This window comes from Bidens hawaiensis, unplaced genomic scaffold, assembly GCF_021521415.1.
Source record: "Bidens hawaiensis isolate Kalapana, Puna unplaced genomic scaffold, B.hawaiensis_p1.1 tig00016565_1, whole genome shotgun sequence".
Lineage (NCBI taxonomy): Eukaryota > Viridiplantae > Streptophyta > Magnoliopsida > Asterales > Asteraceae > Bidens > Bidens hawaiensis.
Window position 1 is genome coordinate 113,791 of NW_027492520.1, and position 21,210 is coordinate 135,000.

Consider the following 21,210-nt stretch of genomic DNA (forward strand, 5'->3'; position numbering starts at 1 on the left):
TTGAATTGTTGGGTTTACCAGTTTGACCGTTTAAACCAATTTTTATTATTTCATTTTGAAAATATATAATTGATCAGTCATACACCACACCTTACGAGTTTTCATTATTCATTTATTCTTTGGTTTTGACTTATGGGAGCTCGAGCCCAACTCGTTTTGAGCTCTCTAGCTTGGCTTGCTAGTTGTTTTTCAACCTCAAACTTGGTTCGATTTCAACCCGTCAATTATTTATTAATTAATTTATATACGTTTTAATTATTTTTATATATTTTGAGAAAAACCTTAAACAAGCTTAGACTCGGTGCAAGCTCAACCATGCACTATAAAATTCAATACATAAAAAGTTCATTTTTGGTAAAACACAAAAATACACAAGGCTCGACACACTTAAACATGCTTCCTACACAAGACTCAAGCTTGAACTCAGTAATTAAACGAGCTTTGTTTGAGATTCTTGATAGTAGTACTAGAGGTGAACAAAAAACAAAATTAACCGAATCAAAACGAAAAAACCAAACCGAAGGTTAATTTTTGTTTTTGTTTTGAAAAAATGAATTTTCGGTTTCGGTTTAGTTATCCAGTTTTAAAAAAGCGGAAAAAAAAACAAACTGAAAAACCAATGGGTTTATATATTCGAAAAACCAATAACTTCAGTTTCAGTTTCGGTTATGGTTTTGCTTAATAACCGAACCGAATCGAATCGAACCGAACGAAACTGTATTCAGTTGCCTCAAATCAATCCCCAAAATATCTAATTTTCATCAGCTTGCGAACAAACGAATGCTCGAACACTAACCACTATGCACTCGCGTCTATTTCCGGTGCCAATCTCCGGCGACGGCACCGGCACCGGCATATTCCCTCTAATCTCCACTTCGCCGCCGTTCCACCGCCGTAGAATCGGCGTTACATTCGCCGTATCCAACAGTCAATTGAATCACTACACTGTTTTAGGTGTATCCGCAGACGCTTCTACATCTGATATCAAAAAAGCGTATCGTTTACTCGCTCGTAAGGTATATAATAATAATATAATTAGTTAAAGTAATTAAGTTGTTAGGGTTTGGATTGACATTTGTGTGAAATTAGGCGAAAATTGTGAGTTAGGTTTTTTTGATAAACTGTTTGGATGTGATTTGATTCTTGTGATGGATACCTAACAAGCTTGTAATGACTAATGAGCCGAGCTCGACTTGTTTAACTTATAGAGAGCTCGAGTTCCGCTCTAAAGCTCGATCTTGACTCGTAAGTAGTTTTTCTAGCTCGTATCGTATATCGTGTATTATTTATTAATTTTTATATTTTTGTATATATATTTTTTAACTATCACTTTAAATATAACATAAGGGTTTGCATCAAATACAAATTAAATTAGCGTGCTAATTGTGAGAATCAAATAGTGTAATTATATATACAACATAGTGTAATTATAGTGTAGTGTAATTACACTACGATGTAATTACATAATTACACTACTTGATTCACACATGTAGCACGTTAATTTAATTTGTATGTTAAGTTTCGCCTATCTTTGTATATATAATTTTTAACTATAACTTTATATATGACATAATATATATTATTTAGTTATTTTTTGTCATAATTTTATATATAATATTTATTATTAAATATTATTTTAAATAAATATAAAATAGGCTCATTTAGACTCACTAGCTGGCTGAAGCTTGTTTATCAATCAAGCTTATTTTTAGGCTCGGCCCTCGGGCTCGTTTGTGCAATTGTGCTCAACATGGTTCGAGCTTTTTTGCGAGCCGATCTCGAGTTGCCCCCAAGCGGATTGCCTCTGATTTAATTTTTGTTGTTAGTGTTAAAAATTGTAATTAGATGTGTTGCTAGGGTTAGGATTAACATTTGTGTGAAATTAGACTAAAAACATGAATTAGGTTTTGATAAACTGTTTAGATTTGATTTGATTTTTTATTCTAATTTAGTTTTATAAGAAGAGACTTGTGATGGATACCTAACAAGCCTGTAGTGTGTGCATAATCTGTTTCATGTAGTCCTGTTCAAAGGCTTAGGTCTCATTTTGTAATTCAAATTATAAAAAAGCTCGAACTGAGCCGAGCTTTATCGAGCTTGATTCACGCCTGAGCTTCCGAGCTCGAGCGTTGTATGGGAAGATCGTTTAGGCTTGTCGAGCATAGGCTCGTTAAGGTTTTTCTCAAAATGTATAAAAAAATTATAATAATTAACAATATACATAAATTAATTTATAAATAATAAACAAGCTGGCCTGCGCCGAGCTCGAGCTTGAAAAAACAACTAACAAGTCTAGCTCGAGCTTTAGAAAAAGAGTTCGAAACAAGTTGAGCTCGAGCTCTTGTAAGTCAAAATGAGCCAAGCTCGAGCTCTTGTAAGTCAAAACTATTAATTGGTAAACTTTGATGATCTCATTCAATAACAAAACTGGTTTATACACAATTGGTAATCCTAACTATTTTAGGAACCGATAACCTATTCAAAATACAAATCTCCTCTATCTCCTATTTTCTAGAGATATTCACAAGTCTTGAATAATATTACAATATATCGGTTATTAAAAGCAAGCCGAGTCTAAGCCTAGTCGAGTTTAGGCTCGGCTTATTTACAGTTTACACCCCTAGCTAGGACGCCTTACGAGTTATATGCATAGGACCAAGTTGATGGACTAGAAGAATATTAAACTAGTTACAAGTGGTACACAAAAGGTAATTGGACAAAACTGGAAGTGTGGAGACCAGTCTTTTTTGACAGCACTTACAGTTACAACTTACAAATGAGAGGGCGAACATGTAAAATTTTCATACATGGTAGTCTTACAAACGAGAGCAAAAGCAAAGAATTTTTGCTCATAGTTCTTTACCTTCAACGCTATGACTTGAAAACAAGCGTTACTATATTAAATATGTAAAGCCGTTTTGTCTTAGTCTCCACTTTATTGAAGTCAATATCGTAATCCTGCAAGGCCACATGGATAAATTAAAATTTGATTGTATAAAAGGAAAGGTAATAAAAAAGTATCCATGTGATTAAAATACAAGATAAAATCTTGCATTTGCTATTAGCATTATGATCTACCTTTCTTTGACAGTTTTGTCTGTTAAGTTATTGACAGTTGTCCTTTTAAGAATTCCGAAAGAACATTGATGTGAGTCTATAATTCATATTCCAAGATTACTTCCTGGTAGCCTCGGTACAAGGTCATTAATACTAAAGTCTTATTACTGCTATTAAGAAAGTTATGATACGCGGTCTCACCAATATTACAAATGCTGAAAATAGTGTTGAACAAAGACTCGCTGTTTTGACAGTTTTGGTTTGTTTCCATTTTCTGTATTTGAGTTCATCTGATGAATAAGTAGTATCGTAGTGATACATATTCAAGTTAACCTAAAATATCCTGGATTCCTGGCTCATACCAAATTATAAAAATGACTGATGATGTCTTTGTTTTGAGAAACTGACATAACAAACCAGGTATTTAACCTGTTACTGGAAAGAAAAACATAGGAGGAATGAACAATGAGAACATTGGCTTCCCTTGATGTCAAAGTGCTTGATATTTCACCTTATGAAGGCAGCCTGCTCTACTAACTGTAAACACGCACACATGTTACCCTTAGTGAGTAATGAGAACTTAGAAACATATGCCAACATTTAATCAGGGTAGGTTGTTCCATCACTCCATGCTTCAGAAATTTCTCGAATATTTGTAGCATACATGCTAAACCAATAAGAAAACTAGCTCTGCTACCATTTGTCCTAGAAAAAATGCATCATTTTTTTCTTTATTTAATACTCTTAACTATGATCTATATTGACATTGTTTTCATCTGGATGTGCCTCTTTATATTCCTGCTCTGTGCTTTTGCTGTTATCGTATAAGATGTTGCAAATTAGCACTGAAAGTATAGCATAAAATGTTATGTTGTGGTCTCCGATCCATCATGGGTCGGGTCCGGTTTAGACGAATAGACAGAATTAGGAGATTAAGCTGTTTGAGTTTTGGCCAAGCCCAAAAGCTCTAATCAGGCCCAGTTTAGTTAAAGGGTCAAACCCTAATTGTCTAGTCTATATATTCTCTCCTGTACTTGTAAGTTTGTATCACTCGATAATAAGAAAACCCTAGTTATCGACAGTGGACGTAGGTCATACACCGTGACCGAACCACTTAAATCCTTGTGTCTCTTTCGTTTATTCTTTCAGTTTTACTATTGTATTCGTGTTTGTGTGTGACTCCGAACCTAAGAATTGGCATCAGAGCCTGGTTCTCGATTATACACACAGTTCCGCCGCCGCTGCTCCGCTGCTACAGTTCCACCGCCGCTGCTACAGTTCCACCGCCGCTGCTACAGTACCGCTGCCGCTGCTACAGTACCGCCGCCGCTACAGTACCGCCGCCGCCGCTACAGTACCGCCGCCGCTGCTACAGTTCCGCCGCCGCTGATTAGGGTTCCGCAGCTGCTGGTTCGTTTTTTCTGATCAGTTTCCAGTCCTTTTATTCCTTGGGTAGTTTGGTTGTTTGCTGTAATCAAAACTCAGTTTGGATAATGGCTGAGGACGGAAAGATCAAGATTGAGAAGTTTGATGGTCAGGATTTTGGATGGTGGAAAATGCAAATTGAGGATTTGCTATGTCAGAAAGACTTAATGGAAGCACTAGAAGAGAGGAAACCGGAAAGTATGAAAGATGATGAGTGGAAGGTACTTGACAGAAAAGCCATAGCTGTTATTAGACTCTCACTAGCTAAGAATGTGGCATTCAATATTGTAAATGAAACTACCACGTATGGTCTTATGAAAGCCTTGTCAAATATGTATGAAAAGCCTTCTGCATCAAACAAGGTATTTCTGATTAGACAGCTAGTTAACACCAGAATGAAGGAAGGGGCATCTGTTACCTCTCATGTTAATGACTTCAACACTATTATTTCTCGTTTGTCTTCTGTTGATATCAAGTTTGATGATGAAGTTCAAGCGTTACTCTTGTTATCCTCGTTACCCGAAAGTTGGTCAGGGACTGTTACTGCAGTTAGTAGTTCTTCTGGGAATACTAAGCTTACTTTTGAAGGAGTCCGGGATTTGATTTTAGGGGAGGACATAAGAAGAAGGAATTCTGGTGAGACATCTAGTTCTATATTGAGCACCGAAGGGAGAGGTAGGAGAAGAGAGAAAGGTAATGGCAGGGGTAGGTCAAAGTCTAGAAGAAGAAGTCAGTCAAAGCCCAGAAAAGACATTGAGTGTTGGAATTGCAAAGAAATGGGGCATTTCAGAAACCAATGCCCTAACCCCTCAATTTCAAAAGAAAAGAAAGAATCTAAGAAGGAAGTTAATCTGGCCACCGGTTCAGAAGAGACTCTTATCTGCTGTGTTGAAGAATCAACAGATTCATGGATTATGGATTCTGGTGCATCTTTTCATGCCACTTATAGCACGAAGAAGATGAAGAATCTCCGAACAGGTAATTTTGGTAAAGTTCGTTTGGCTAATAATCATGCTGTTGATATCACGGGGATGGGGGATATTGAACTAAAAACTTCATTGGGCACCTCATGGACTCTAAAGGATGTTCGGGTCGTTCCTAGCCTTAGAAGAAAGCTAATTTCTGTTGGGCAGTTAGATGACCAAGGATATGATGTTATGTTTGGTGGGGGTCAATGGAAAGTTGTGAAAGGGAATCTTGTGATCGCCAGAGGTAAAAAGAAGGGCACTTTATACATGGTTGAAATTCCAGCTGATGGGGTAAATGCAGTGACCAGTGGACCGAGTCAGTCTAGTTTGTGGCACCAACGACTCGGCCACATGAGTGAAAAAGGGATGAAAATGCTCGTTGCTAGAGGAAAAATTCCAGAACTGAAGAAGGTTAAATCTGAATTTTGTGAACCATGTGTTTTCGGTAAAAAGAAGAAAGTATCTTTTGTGAAGACCGGAAAACAACCGAAAGCTCAGAAATTGGAGCTTATTCACTCTGATGTCTATGGACCAACTTCAGTCTCTTCTTTGGGAGGATCGCACTATTATGTCACCTTCATTGATGATTCGACACGCAAGGTATGGGTTTACTTTCTTAAAAATAAATCTGATGTTTTTGATACTTTTAAGAAATGGAAAACTGCTGTTGAATTGGAAACTGATTTGAAGGTGAAATGCTTGAAGTCGGATAACGGTGGTGAATACGTTAGCAAAGAATTCCGTGATTATTGTGAAGAGTACGATATTCGGATGATCTTTACAGTCCCTGGCACTCCTCAACAAAATGGAGTGGCAGAACGAATGAACAGGACGTTAAATGAAAGGGCAAGAAGTATGAGACTTAATGCCGGGCTTCCAAAGACGTTCTGGGCAGATGCAGTTAACACTGCAGCTTATTTAATTAACCGGGGATTGTCAGTACCGCTGGGTTTCAAGACACCAGAAGAAGAGTGGAAAGGTAAAGCTGCAGATTATAAGCATTTGAAAGTCTTTGGGTGTAGCGCTTATGATCTAGTGAAAAATGACAAGCTTGATGCTAAAGCTAAAAAATATGTTTTCATTGGATATGGGTCAAACGAAATGGGCTACAGGCTTTGGGATTTAGAAAGCAGAAAAGTAGTCAGAAGCAAGCATGCAACTTTTAATGAGGCTGAGTTATACAAAGATAGAAACACTTCAAAATCAAGGGTTCAGAAAGAGCAGGTTGAATATGAAATTGATGCTCAGAAAAAGACAGTTGAGTCAGCTACCGAACCCGAGACAGAAACTGAAGAAACCACAGTTCCTGAATTTGAAGATGATGATATTGGTGGAAATGAAGAGTCGGAGGGAGTCTCTGACAGTGGGAGTTCAGAGTCTGAGGATGAACAGTCTCCACAAGAACCTGACCCGCCTCAGCACTGGGTTAGGAGGTCCACCAGAGTTTCTAAACAGCCGGTACGTTACAAACCTTCAGTTAATTATCTCCTTTTAACTGAAAATGGTGAGCCAGAGAGTTATTATGAAGCACTTAAGTTGAAAGATTCGCTCCAGTGGGAGCATGCTATGAAGGAGGAGATGAACTCTTTGAGTAAAAACCAGACATGGGTTTTAACCAAGTTTCCACCAGATAAAAGAGTTCTACAGAATAAATGGGTCTATAGAGTCAAAGAAGAACATGATGGGTCTAAACGATACAAAGCTCGTTTAGTGGTCAAGGGTTTCCAGCAAAAGAAGGGAATTGATTATAATGAAATATTCTCTCCAGTTGTGAAGATGACCACCATCAGATTGATCTTAAGTATTGTTGCTGCAGAAAATTTACATCTAGAGCAATTAGATGTTAAGACAGCATTTTTACATGGTGATCTTGACGAGGAGATCTATATGGCACAACCTGAGGGATTTCAGGTTGCAGGGAAAGAAAAATGGGTCTGCAAATTGAAGAAAAGCTTGTATGGTCTGAAGCAGGCACCTAGGCAATGGTACCTAAAGTTTGATGATTTTATGGTGAGAACTGGGTACAAGAAATGCGAGGCCGACCATTGCTGCTACTTAAAGAAGTTTAAAGGCTCATATATCATTCTACTTCTTTATGTAGATGATATGTTAATTGCAGGATCTGATATGAAGGAGATTCGCAAGTTGAAGAAACAGTTGTCTGATGAATTTGAGATGAAAGATCTTGGTCCAGCCAAACAGATTTTGGGGATGAGTATATCCAAAAAGAAAGATGGCTCCATAACACTATCCCAAGAGAAATACATAGGGAAAGTGTTAGAAAGATTCAGGATGAATGATGAGAAGACTAAACCGAGAAACACACCTTTGGGAAGTCATTTCAAACTTACCAAAGACCAGTCTCCCAGAACAGAGGAAGAAAGAACAGAGATGGCTAAAGTTCCGTATGCATCTGCTGTTGGCAGTCTCATGTACGCCATGGTTTGTACACGGCCAGACATTGCTCATGCTGTCGGGGTAGTTAGTCGTTTTATGTCGGATCCGGGAAAGGAACATTGGGAAGCGGTGAAATGGTTACTCAGATACTTAAAGGGTACTTCCAGTTTGGGGTTATGTTTTAAGGGGAAGGATACAATTCTCAGGGGTTATTCAGATGCTGATCTGGGTGGATGTAAGAAGACGTTTAAAAGCACTACTGGTTATGTTTTCACAGTTGGGGGAACAGCAGTATGTTGGATGTCCAGACTTCAGAAAAGTGTTGCTTTATCAACCACTGAGGCAGAATATATGGCAGCAGCCGAAGCAAGTAAAGAATTAGTATGGTTGAGAACTTTTCTTGAAGAGTTGGGAAAGAAACATGCAGAGTTCTTCTTATATTGTGACAATGAGAGTGCAGTGAAACTTGCGAAGAATCCAGTCTATCATTCGAAGACTAAGCACATCGGGAGGAGATATCACTTTGTCAGAGATTTGATCAGTGATGGTGTTTTCAGTTTGAAAAATATCTCAGGTGCTAAGAATCCAGCAGATATGTTCACCAAGCCGGTGATACTGGATAAGCTGAAGCTGTGCAGAGCTTCAGCAGGCCTTCAGGAATAATGTTGAGAAGGCGAAGGGTAACTAGGAGGTGCAAAACTAGATGGGTTTTATTTTACATGTACAAGGCAATGCAGGTGAAGACATTTTACGTCTCCAAATGGGAGCAGGTTGAAATGTTTGACGCATCCAAGTGGTGGTTTAGAGAAGATGTCTCGAAGCCCAAGTGGGAGATTGTTATGTTGTGGTCTCCGATCCATCATGGGTCGGGTCCGGTTTAGACGAATAGACAGAATTAGGAGATTAAGCTGTTTGAGTTTTGGCCAAGCCCAAAAGCTCTAATCAGGCCCAGTTTAGTTAAAGGGTCAAACCCTAATTGTCTAGTCTATATATTCTCTCCTGTACTTGTAAGTTTGTATCACTCAATAATAAGAAAACCCTAGTTATCGACAGTGGACGTAGGTCATACACCGTGACCGAACCACTTAAATCCTTGTGTCTCTTTCGTTTATTCTTTCAGTTTTACTATTGTATTCGTGTTTGTGTGTGACTCCGAACCTAACATAAAACACATTGATGAGTAATATTAATAATAATAATTTTCTCATGTCAGTATCATCCGGACGTTAACAAGGATTCACAAGCTGGCGAGGTGTTCAAAGGCATCCGTCTTGCATACGAGGTTAGAATTTTATTTTTAAATTGTGTGTGTGTGTGTGTGTGTTTTAATATGTTCCATACATAGTTATTAAAAGCGGCGCTTTTTGCGCTTAAGCGCATTTAAAGCGCCATGCGCATTAACTGCGATTAGCATGTAGCAGATATTTAAGGCGCAGTCTTATTTTCCCAAACCTCCCCATGCGTATTAAATTGCCTTTAATAATCTGTTCTTATTCTCTAGGAGTCCCTAACTGATAAGGTTTGATATATGTGAAGATTGGATAATAGGGATAAGATGGAATAACGGTTATATTATTGAAAACGTAAATAAAGATTACAAGATATTCCCGGGCCTAGCCCTCTCTCACCGCATACACGGGAGCCATGACAATGCCATCTTAAACATAAAACATACTCTCCTCTCCCTATTAGCATTCAATACCTATTTATAGAAATATAAGTTGCACTTAACCCCTCCCAAAATAGACAAATGATATTTAGACTAGAACTAGAGTATGATTCCTATCATTACTCCCCCCTTCAAAACAGTCTTGTCCTCAAGACTGTGAACGAACAACTGACTTGATAACCAAGCGGAGGCTTCCCCGAGAGCTTTTCAGGTGGTCGTCCTTGCCCATGCACCACCCACAAATGATATGATCCAACAAGTAACTCAATAACACGACTTGCAGTCTTGTACCACCAAAGAAAGTCTCGTAGTTTTGTAGGAAAGAACGTTCCAACATACACAAACATGCCAAAAGACAGAACCCAGTCAGCATGAGTGGTCCAAAACTGAGCATTCCCATTGGTTGTCAGTACTTTCTTGATATCCCGCTTATCCGTCTTATCGAAATCCATTAGAACCGGTAAAGATATTGGTATTTTAGGGCAATAACGCTTTACAAAGTTGTTAAACAGAATCACCATAGGCTGGTCAAAATGGTGCACAATCTGAGTGAAAACAAGTTTATAGCCCAAAACCGAAAGACTTAACTCCAACAATACCATAAGCACAGTGATAGATGCAAATATTTTGACTAAAATAAGACCTGTTAATAAAATGCGGACCAGGATCGAAAATGAAGATCTGAATCTGAGTTTTGAGTCGATCTTGAACAGGAGCAGCGGAATTGGGAACATAGGCGCCATTTTTGATTGTAACTTGTTCAGAAACCGAATCCTTGTTTTCTGATGAAGGAAGTAAAGCATTAAATTGAGGAAGCATCAATTGATTGTGTTGTAGTAGGTGGTTTAGAATGGTGGTAGCATGTGGGGAAACAGCAGGATCCACATCTGAATCGATTAAGGAAGTTAACGAAGAATTAGGGTTTAGTGAGGGCTCGAATGGTGTAGCCTCCCCTGCTGGAAAAACAGCCTCCGCTACTGGAAACAGAGCGATATGTTGAAAGTTCCCACAAAATGATCCAGATCTGGATCTGGAGAGTAGCGGCCCATAACAATTTGCTCCACATTGTGGTCCATCCTTGTACTGGAGCCCAAAGCCCACCGAAGATCATCAGATATGGCCCAATTATCACCTATCAGCCCCGATTTGGCCTGGTCGATGGATTTTTTGTCAGATCTGGGCATATTATCACCATCGCCAAACGAATTAGCTTCAGAACGAGAGATTATTGCTTCCGATTGGGCCAGCAGAGATGGAGGATTAGGAAAAGAACCAGAAGAACAATCCACCGCTAAGTCAATTTTTGGATCTGAAGACGGATCAGGAAGAAGTGATGGAGACGATGCGATGTTAGAAAATATGATTAGAAGAAGATTGAGAAAGAACAGAGACTGGATTATTTAGTAGATCGTGTATAAAATCACTTTCCTTGATTAACAATTCGACCCTAATTGCCTTGGTTACACGAATTTTAATCTTGGGATAATCTACTAAAACAACTATGATTGAAGGCAATCCATCATAGTCCCAAATCTGAAAACTGTATATTGTTTGTGTTATGAGAGAGTGCCAATAAATAACCAAAACCATAACTGCCAAAATGTCGTTAGCAAACGGTTGTTAACGGTTGTTTTTGATAACTACTAGAAGTAGTTATCCTTATCCAAATAATTATGGATTTCAAAAACTAAACCACGTTTGTTTCTTTAAGGAATAAATATAATAACATGGTTTTATTAGATTAATATTAAATTAATATATCTATATTACCTTAAATCAAAATCATATATATTAATTGAAATCAATATATTATAGTACGTTTATAATAGTTTAATAAGTTAGTTATAGAATTTAAATTAGTCTTACATACAAGTGTGCACTCCGCACCAACCCGCTTGCATCAGATCATAATTTAAATTCTCATTGGCACTCGTGTTTATTCCAGTTACATAAAATAACAAGTGGCACTAAAATCACTAACAATCCTCCCTCATTTTAGTGTAACCCTTGAATTTACACAATAAAAACAAACAAATTAAAACTTGTACTTAAATGAATATGTCGAATCGATTGAATATTCATATTAGTATTTTACACATTTCAAATATTCGAGAATCGGGGTGTCCTAAGGATTGAACCCGTCAACCCATTTGAATACCTAAAGATAAAATACATACAAATTTCCATACTTAACAGATATATAAAACTTGACACAATTATGAAGCCAGGTGTCCAAATCCTATCATGATTGTATAAAGGCCAAGTCCATGACCTTTTGAAGTACGGCTACACTTCACAATCACATAGGTAATTCTTTTATATCATGTACCTGCAATACATTTTTTTTCAAAGAAATTATTAAGAAGTTAACCTTCATCCTTACCAACTGCAGCACCGAACACATACCTGGGATGATTTAAAATGTGTTCCAATCTATAAGTGTGAGCTTTCCTCATTGAATTCAGCTTCTAATAATATACTAGAAGGGAATTGGGTGTCTCACCATCATAGAATTAGATGGACTTTAACCCCATCCCAATGGCAGACTTGTGCACTAAGTCTCTGGCCAAACCTTTTGTCAAATGATCAGCCAAATTTTGGTGTGTTCTAATGAAATCTATTGATATAACACCATTCATGATTAATTCTCTAATCATACTGTGTCTTACACTAAAGTGCCTTGATTTTCCATTATATACTTGACTATACGCCTTGGCTAAAGTAGCAGCACTATCACAACGTATAGAAATAGGCGCAATAGGTTTAGATCATAATGGAATTTCATAAACTAAATTCCTTAACCATTCAGCTTCTTTTCCGGCAGCCGCTAAAGCAATAAATTCATATTCCATGGTTGAACTAGTAATGCAAGTTTGTTTTTTAGATGCCCATGAAATAACACCCCCTCCAAGCAAGAACACCCAACCTGTTGTGGATGAATGATCCTCAACATTGGATATCCAACTTGCATCTGAATATCCTTCTAAAACCGAAGGGAATCCCAAGTAGCTCAAACCATAATTTATTGTTCCTTTAAGATACTTAAATACTCTTTGAATTGCTTGCCAATGTTGAGCACTAGGATTACTAGTATATCTACTCAATTTTCCTACCGCATAAGCTATATCAGGCCTTGTACTCGTCATAGCATACATTAAGCATCCAATAGCTTTAGAATATTCTAATTGTGAAACTTGTTTCCCCGTGTTTGGCATCAATTTCAAACTTGGATCTATAGGCGTATTTACGGGCGTACAATCATTAAAATTAAATTTATTGAGAATTTTCTCAATATAATGTGATTTGAGTCATAACAAATCCTTTGTTAACCCGTTTGATTCTTATGCCAAGAATAACATCCGCCTCCCCCATATCCTTCATGGAAAATTTAGATGACAACAACTTCTTTGTTTCATCTATATGATTTTGGTTGGTACCTGATAGGAATCATATTCTAGTTTAAGTCCTAATTGTCATTTGTCTAATTTGGGAGGGGGGTAAGTGTATTGTATTTCTATAAATAGGTATCAATAGCCAATAGGGAGAAGAGAGTATGTTTTAGGTTTAAGATGGCATTGCCATGGCTCCCGTGTATGCGGTGAGAGAGGGCTAGGCCCGGGAATATCTTGTAATCGTTCTTTACGTTTATAATAATATAATCGTTCTTCCATCTTATCCCTATTATCCAAATATCAACATATCATCTACGTATAAGCAAATGATTACACCAGCTTCAGTAGCATCAAATCTACTATAAACACACTTGTCACATTGATTAAGTATAAACCCATTTGATAAAATAACTTCATCAAATTTTTGATGCCACTGTTTTGGAGCTTGTTTTAGCCCGTATAGTGATTTGATAAGCTTACATACTTTGTTCTCATAACCGGGCATAACAAATCCCTCGGGCTGTTTCATGTAAACTTCCTCATCAAGATCGCCATTTAAAAACGCTGTTTTAACATCCATTTGATGGATAATTAAATTGTGAATAGCAGCTAAAGCAATTAATAATCTAATGGTTGATATTCTAGCTACTGGTGCATAAGTATCAAAATAGTCTATTCCAGGTTTTTGTCTAAATCCTTGAATAACCAAACGAGCTTTGAATTTATCAATTGTTCCATCAACTTTCATTTTCTTTTTAAAAATCCATTTGCTACCAAGTGGTTTACAACCTGGAGGCATAGTTGTTAATACCCAAGTATTATTTTCAAGAATAGATGAAATTTCATCATCTATAGCTTCTTTCCAAAAAGCTACGTCTCGAGACTCCATAGCCTCTCAATAGGTCCTTGGATCATCTTCAATACTATAACAATAATAATATTTCAAGCCAACCTCTTCTCTTGAACCTTCTATCAAATAGAGTTGATAGTCAGAACCAAAATTTTTAGCAATTCGACCTCTTTTGCTTTTCCGAATTGGTTGATTTTCCGTATCTTTTACATCATGCGATATTCCCGAACTTTGTCCTTCATTAGTATTAGGAATCAAATCCTTAGGTCTAATAATTGAAGAAAATCTCATTTCATCGAAAATAACATCTCGAGACTCTATTACGGTATTAACCGAAATTGAATCGTTAGGTTCCATAACATAGAACCTATACGCTTTGGAATTTTCTGCATAACCAATAAATATGCAATCAACTCCACGTTCACCCAAAGTTTTCAATTTAGGTTCAGGTAACTTCACAACAGCTCGACAACCCCATATTCGAAAATATGATAGATTTGGTTCTTTATTGAACCAGAGCTTGTAAGGGGGTGATTTATTTTTTTTGTTTGGAACTCTATTAAGTACAAAACAAGATGTCAACAAGGCTTCTCCCAAAAAACCCTTACCTAAACCAGAATAAGAAAGCATTGAGTTGATCATTTCTTTCAAAACTCTATTTTTACGTTCAACGATACCGTTTTGTTGAGGTGTGTATGGAGCACTTGTTTCATGAATAATCCCAACCGATTGAAAATATTGACGATCCATATACTCACCTCCTCGGTCAGTTCTTAGACATTTTATTGATCTACCTAGTTGTAATTCAACCTCGGTTTTATAAATTCTATATTTATCCAAAGATCCATCTTTGGAATTTAAAAGGTAAACATAACAAAATCGAGTAGCATCATCAATAAAAGTAATAAAATAATTTTTATATCCCAAGGAAGGTGTAGAGTAAAAGTCACATAAATCACTATGTACTAGTTCTAGTATTTCAGATTTCCTATTAACTTTTTTCGGAAAAGGTTTTCTTGTAATTTTTGTGAGCATACAAGTCTTACAACTTTCTGTTTTTAAATCAAATGCTGGAATTAAACCATCTCTAGACATATCATACATTTTCCTATAATTTACATGGCCTAAACGAGCATGCCATAACATAGAATCATTAACCATTAGTGTGTTAGATGTTATAAAAATAGAATTCTCTACTGGAACATTTTTATAATCAATATTTAATTTAAACATTCTATTACTACTACAATAATAACCAAAACCAATGAACATGCCACATTTAGATAACACATATTTATTAGATTCATACACTTGCTTGTATCCTTCACAATTTAAACAAGTACCACTAACTAGATTCTTACGAAGTTTAGGTACATACACAACATCTACTAATTTAATAGTTTTCCCAGAAGTAAAAGACATATTAGCAACACCAACACCACATATAGGTTGACTCGAATGATCTCCCATCTTGACAAAGGATCCATCATCTATCGGTGTAAATTTTTCGAACCAACACCGATCTTTACAGTAGTGACTTGTTGCACCCGATTCAACCCACCATTCATTGTCATCATCCTGTACAAAAGAGGATTGAGGAATTAGTGAACAATAATAATTCTTGACTGAATTATTAAGATTAATAATTTCCTGACCTTCATTTTTCGAAGCCGGGTCTTTAGACCCGTTTCCAACCCCACTAGTTCCAGCACCATTGTTGTAAATTTTGACTCGACAATCACGTTTCAGATGTCCCGGTTTGTGACATCTCCAGCAAACCAAATCCGTATGTTTCTTATTCGGTTTATTGTGAGAAATAAACTTGCGTTTGATCCCTTTTCCTTTGTTGGTACAAGTCTTTTTATCTTCAACCATATGAACAGAAGGCTGTCCAGATTGTTAGATTGTTCAGAGGGATGTCCAGGTTTAACAGATTCAATTTTCCCTTTACCATTGCCATTTTCTTGTAATCGAAGAGATTCTTCAATACGCAAATGACTTCCCAGTTGAACCATAGACATCTCCTCTTTTTGATGTTTTAAAGTATGTTTATAATCTTTCCATGAAGATGGTAATTTATCAATTACACTGGATACAGCAATGGACTCGTCCATATACATATTATGTTGTGTAAATTGACCAAGGATACGAACAAGTTCATTATACTGTTCCATTATGGATCGAGAATCTACCATCTTATAATTATTTAAATCACTTACTAGGAACTTTTTAGAGGATGCGTCTTCTGCAATATACTTGGATTCAAGATCATTCCACAGTTCTGTTGCACTTCCCACATGTTGATAAATATCGAACAGAGAGTCCGACATTCCGTTCAGTATATGACCCCGACATATGTAGTCGTCGTTTTCCCACTTGTTCCGCCTCCTGACTTGTTCCAGCGTGGAATTTTCATCAACTTCAGGAATAGGAGTAGATAACACATACACCACCTTCAATGTCGTTAACAGAAAATGCATCTTTTTCTGCCAACGACGGAAATCGCTGCCATCAAACTTGTTCAATTTGTTGAAATTGGACGTCATATCTTTCACAGATTCAGCCATGAATACGAAAATGTTAATCAAGATTGTTAGAAAATATGATTAGAAGAAGAAGATTGAGAAAGAACAGAGACTGGATTATTTAGTAGATCGTGTATAAAATCACTTTCCTTGATTAACAATTCGACCCTAATTGCCTGGGTTACACGAATTTTAATCTTGGGATAATCTACTAAAACAACTATGATTGAAGGCAATCCATCATAGTCCCAAATCTGAAAACTGTATATTGTTTGTGTTATGAGAGAGTGCCAATAAATAACCAAAACCATAACTGCCAAAATGTCGTTAACAAACGGTTGTTAACGGTTGTTTTTGATAACTACCGGAAGTAGTTATCCTTATCCAAATAATTATGGATTTCAAAAACTAAACCACGTTTGTTTCTTTAAGGAATAAATATAATAACATGGTTTTATTAGATTAATATATCTATATTACCTTAAATCAAAATCATATATATTAATTGAAATCAATATATTATAGTACGTTTATAATAGTTTAATAAGTTAGTGATAGAATTTAAATTAGTCTTACATACAAGTGTGCACTCCGCACCAACCCGCTTGCATCAGATCATAATTTAAATTCTCATTGGTACTCGTGTTTATTCCAGTTACATAAAATAACAAGTGACACTAAAATCACTAACAGACGAACCATCATCGAGTCTCGTCTCGTCTCTTGTTGCTTCATCCAGTCGAGAAACACCTTTCGAAACTCCACCGATTCAGCATGTTCCTCTTCCAGTAACTTCAAGGTAGATTTAATTTCAGTGACATCAGTTTGTAATTGTTTGATCTGAAGCTCATGTGCATCAATACGAGCAATAGAACGAGTTTCCATGGTGATTAACAAACAGCAGGTCTAGGACAGGTCAAGGCAGGTCGGACCAATGATAGGATTTGATATATGTGAAGATTGGATAATAGGGATAAGATGGAATAACGGTTATATTATTGAAAACGTAAATAAAGATTACAAGATATTCCCGGGCCTAGCCCTCTCTCACCGCATACACGGGAGCCATGGCAATGCCATCTTAAACATAAAACATACTCTCCTCTCCCTATTAGCATTCAATACCTATTTATAGAAATATAAGTTGCACTTAACCCCTCCCAAAATAGACAAATGATATTTAGACTAGAACTAGAGTATGATTCCTATCACTAACACGCCATTATTTAAGGGGTTCCACAGTCAATATTATAGCACACAAAATCATCAATAAACTAAGAATTTACAGGTTAGTTATAGGTTAGTTTTGTTCTTAAAAAACCTAAATTCGGATTTTTTTAAAAAACCTAATGTCAAGGACTGTGAATGTATGTGTTCTTCATAAGATGTTCTATTGAAGTTAAATTTTTTGTTTTTTTAATGTGCGCTTTTTTTTTTCAAAATCGGGCGCTTTTTTTGCGCTTATCGCCTGGGCGTTAGACCCAGTCTCAACGCTTTCGAGCGCTTATCGCATTTGATAACTATGGTTCCATACTCGTATGGGGTGTGACTTGGTAACTAAACAAACTAAAAATCATCTTAAAAATTGGCATTTAGTTAACCTACCAAACTGTTATGTAGTTGATGCATGCTCTATATTAATACCTTGAAAGTTGAAGTTAATCAAATGACGCATCATACTCTGTTTTCCTTTAGGCTCTCGTCATTAATTAAAAGTTTTAAAAGATATGTAAAACATAGTAAAGTTAATATGTTAACTAATTATATATTTCTACCATAATATCTGGCAGGTTTTGTCAAATGACACAACGAGATACCAATATGACAGATCACTTCAGTTTCAACCATATGGCAGCCCGCCATGGCGGACATATGACATGGACTTAGAAAACGAAATAAAAACACACAGATGGTCTGATTTGAAACAGAAAATGGGGAATCAGAAATATCGCGAATGGCGCGATTACGAATATGCTGATGATGACGTGGACGATGAAGTTGACGAGACAGATGATGTGGCAAATGAAAGAGGCTCTTTTATGGAAGTTATACGATCTGCATTTCTCTCCATATTCTTACTTAAAACCATAGGGGCAAAACTGTCTTTAACATTTAGCAGTATAATGGCTTTGCTTGACCCGGAGCTGGACCGAGGGTATAAGGCGGGGTATGTGGTTGCGTGGGTGTTAGGGGGTAGAAGTGGAATTGTGCTTACGTTATGCCTCTCGTTTGCGAGTTGGGTGTGTGGAAAAACAAGCAGCAATGTTGTGGCGTTGGTGGTTGTATCCATGTGGGTCGGGTCAAGTCTTGCGAGATTTGCTCCGCTTCCACAAGGGGCACTTCTTACTCTTCTTTATATGTCTGTTAAACTTCAGGCTGATCTTAAGTGAAACTACATCATAGTTACTGCATCTGTTGTATTTTTTAGTGTTTATTTTTCCATTAAAAACTCTTGTAAATATTAACATGGATAAACTACAGTCCAAATTAATGTATTTGTAAGCAAATGGGTCAAATAGTAGTAATAATATATGGTTAATTGTACGGTTTGGTTGGTTTTGGTGAAAGTTTTAGGGCGACTAGGTTGGGTGAGTCTCGCCTAGATTGAATGTGTGCTCGGTGCACCATTTGGTTGCCGCATTGGTTTCATCGGCTTGTTAGGTAACACTGGCACAATGGGCTTGGTTTGTGAAATTGGCAAACAAATTAGGGCTAGTGAGACCGAAGAATGCCTGTTGTGGCAACCGGGTAGTTTTGTGCATGACGAAAAGCACCCCTAGTAGAATTAATTGGTTAGTTGTGAATCCGAAGGTGAATGATTAGTTGTCACGCAGCTTGCTCGGTTTAGGCGGGCTTGAAATAGGGATGAACAAATTTGGTGTTGGTACTGGTACCGAGTTGGTACCGTCGGTACCAAAGTTTTGAGTTTCGGTATCGGTATTTTCTGAATTTTACCTTCAATACCGATAACTAACCGAATATTTTGGTACCAGCACCAAAATTTTTGCGAGTTTCGAGATCGGGATTTTCGGTACCGGTACGGTACTGATCACATCCCTAGTTTGAAATGGTTTTTCAAAATCATTAGCATGCCTTGAAATTTATAAAATTATAAACGGTTTATGAATTATGATCACATAACTACATATACATAGCTAGATATTTCAAAATGAACAGAAAAATATGTACAAATAACAAAAGTTAATCGGCCTGTTCATTTGTACACGACCGGCTTCAATTTTCAACCTGGACCAAGTGCAAAACGAAACCAGGCGACGTGCTTCAAACATATGAACCAGGTGACATGCTTCTGTTTGAACGGTTTCAAGCAGATTTTGAACACCTTTGGTTTTTCTTGGTAACCATGAAAACCCGCTATCAGAAAACTTACATAACCCATCAAGAGTGATAGGAGTGAATAAGCCACATTCAATGTCATATACAAATAATCATAGCATAATTATCTGTCACACAAACATGATATACTTGAAGATTCTATACATTAATGATACAAACAAATTACATTGAAAAGTAATTTCACTTTCTCAACACAATTACATGAAAACTGGAACCATGATAGGGTTTGACTTTAAGCTCAAACCCAAGGATCAACATTCAACAATATTAACAACTCTTCTTCACTTTTCCATCTTGTTTAATCTGGTTCAAATTCCTCCACAAATACTTTCCACTAGCCATGTCAACAAACCCCCAAAATCCATTTTGAGCCATCTGAAATCCATAAATATAATAATTAGAATCAAAGGTTGAACATTTACAAGGGTCAAAATAGTAACGTTGTGTCCGAATATCTATGGATGCTATTTTTAAACGACTTAGTTTTGCTATTCAAAAAGAGATAGCACCATGGTTGTAAAAATCTAGCCTAGGTTCAGATTAATCCCCGATAATCGCTAGCCGGTACTCCAACTACTAGTCGTTGATTAATCCCTATTTTGTCAAAGTTGAAAATTTTATATATGCAATTTGGTGTGTGTATATATATATATAATATTTGAAATATTACATTTAAATTCCAATTCGATTAATCTTGATTAATCACTAGTCCCAACCCAGCGCCTAACGAGTTCTACAACACAATTAGTGGCACAACTTATTGCCTGTTTACCTTCTATTTCGATATAAACACCACTCTATAATAAGAACCATTAGAAAATAATAAATTCTTAGAACCATAAACTATGAATTAACAAGAACCATTACCTTGATGAAACTAAATTCTTGTTTGTTAGCATTAACCGATGAATCCTCATCAAAAACATTGTCGTTTGTATCCGAGGAGGCTCGAACCGACTTCCAAGCCATGTAACCGGCTAAAAGAGCCGAGAAGAACACCAACAGGAACCTCATGGGACACATCTTGTTGTCTGAATTATGAGAGAATAATGTGAATGATATGAAGCTTAAAGTTTGGTTAATGTTTTTGGTATATAATATAGGACTAATGTATTGTTTACATGAACGCGTATGTCCCACTTGGGTTGATATGGTCATTGTTTTTTTATAAAGTCAAAGGTGGCTATACCAACTATTCTTTGCCAAAAGGGTATTATCGACATTTTATAGTTTCTTGTTAATAGTATTATTATTTTTTTTGACTTGAGAAAATGTTAATAATTTAATAATAGTTAAGTAACAAATATCTTCGTGATGAAGTGGTGTAAGTGGATACTGGATAAATGTAATATACGCGTATAAAGGGTGGAAATTAACCGTGTTCCTACTTGGGAGGTTTTAGACAGAAGGAATATTCAAGGAGCGAACATGATTTGTCCTTTGTGTGACTCGGGAATGGAAACGATAGATTATTTAACGACTAGGCGTTCAGTGACAACGGTTGTTTGGGAGAAGTCGTTGGTGTAAGGTTCCGGGTAAATTCTGTTTTACGGTTAGAGATGTCTTGGAT

General features: G+C 36.7%; 2 protein-coding genes across 2 annotated transcripts; one reads left to right on the plus strand and one right to left on the minus strand.

Annotated features, from left to right (window-relative positions):
• Positions 1-730: 730 nt before the first annotated feature.
• LOC143551774 (uncharacterized) lies at positions 731-18,826 on the plus strand. The gene is made up of 3 exons (XM_077042133.1): positions 731-1,016; positions 9,061-9,129; positions 18,074-18,826. The coding sequence occupies exons 1-3, from the start codon at positions 801-803 to the stop codon at positions 18,671-18,673; spliced, it is 885 nt and encodes a 294-aa protein (XP_076898248.1). The 5' UTR covers positions 731-800; the 3' UTR covers positions 18,674-18,826.
• An 870-nt stretch (positions 18,827-19,696) lies between these two features.
• LOC143551742 (uncharacterized) lies at positions 19,697-20,763 on the minus strand. The gene is made up of 2 exons (XM_077042112.1): positions 20,508-20,763; positions 19,697-20,015 (listed from the first exon to the last, which is right to left on the minus strand). Exons 1-2 carry the CDS (start codon positions 20,661-20,663, stop codon positions 19,908-19,910), a joined length of 264 nt encoding a protein of 87 aa, XP_076898227.1. The 5' UTR covers positions 20,664-20,763; the 3' UTR covers positions 19,697-19,907.
• Between the last annotated feature and the right edge of the window lie 447 nt (positions 20,764-21,210).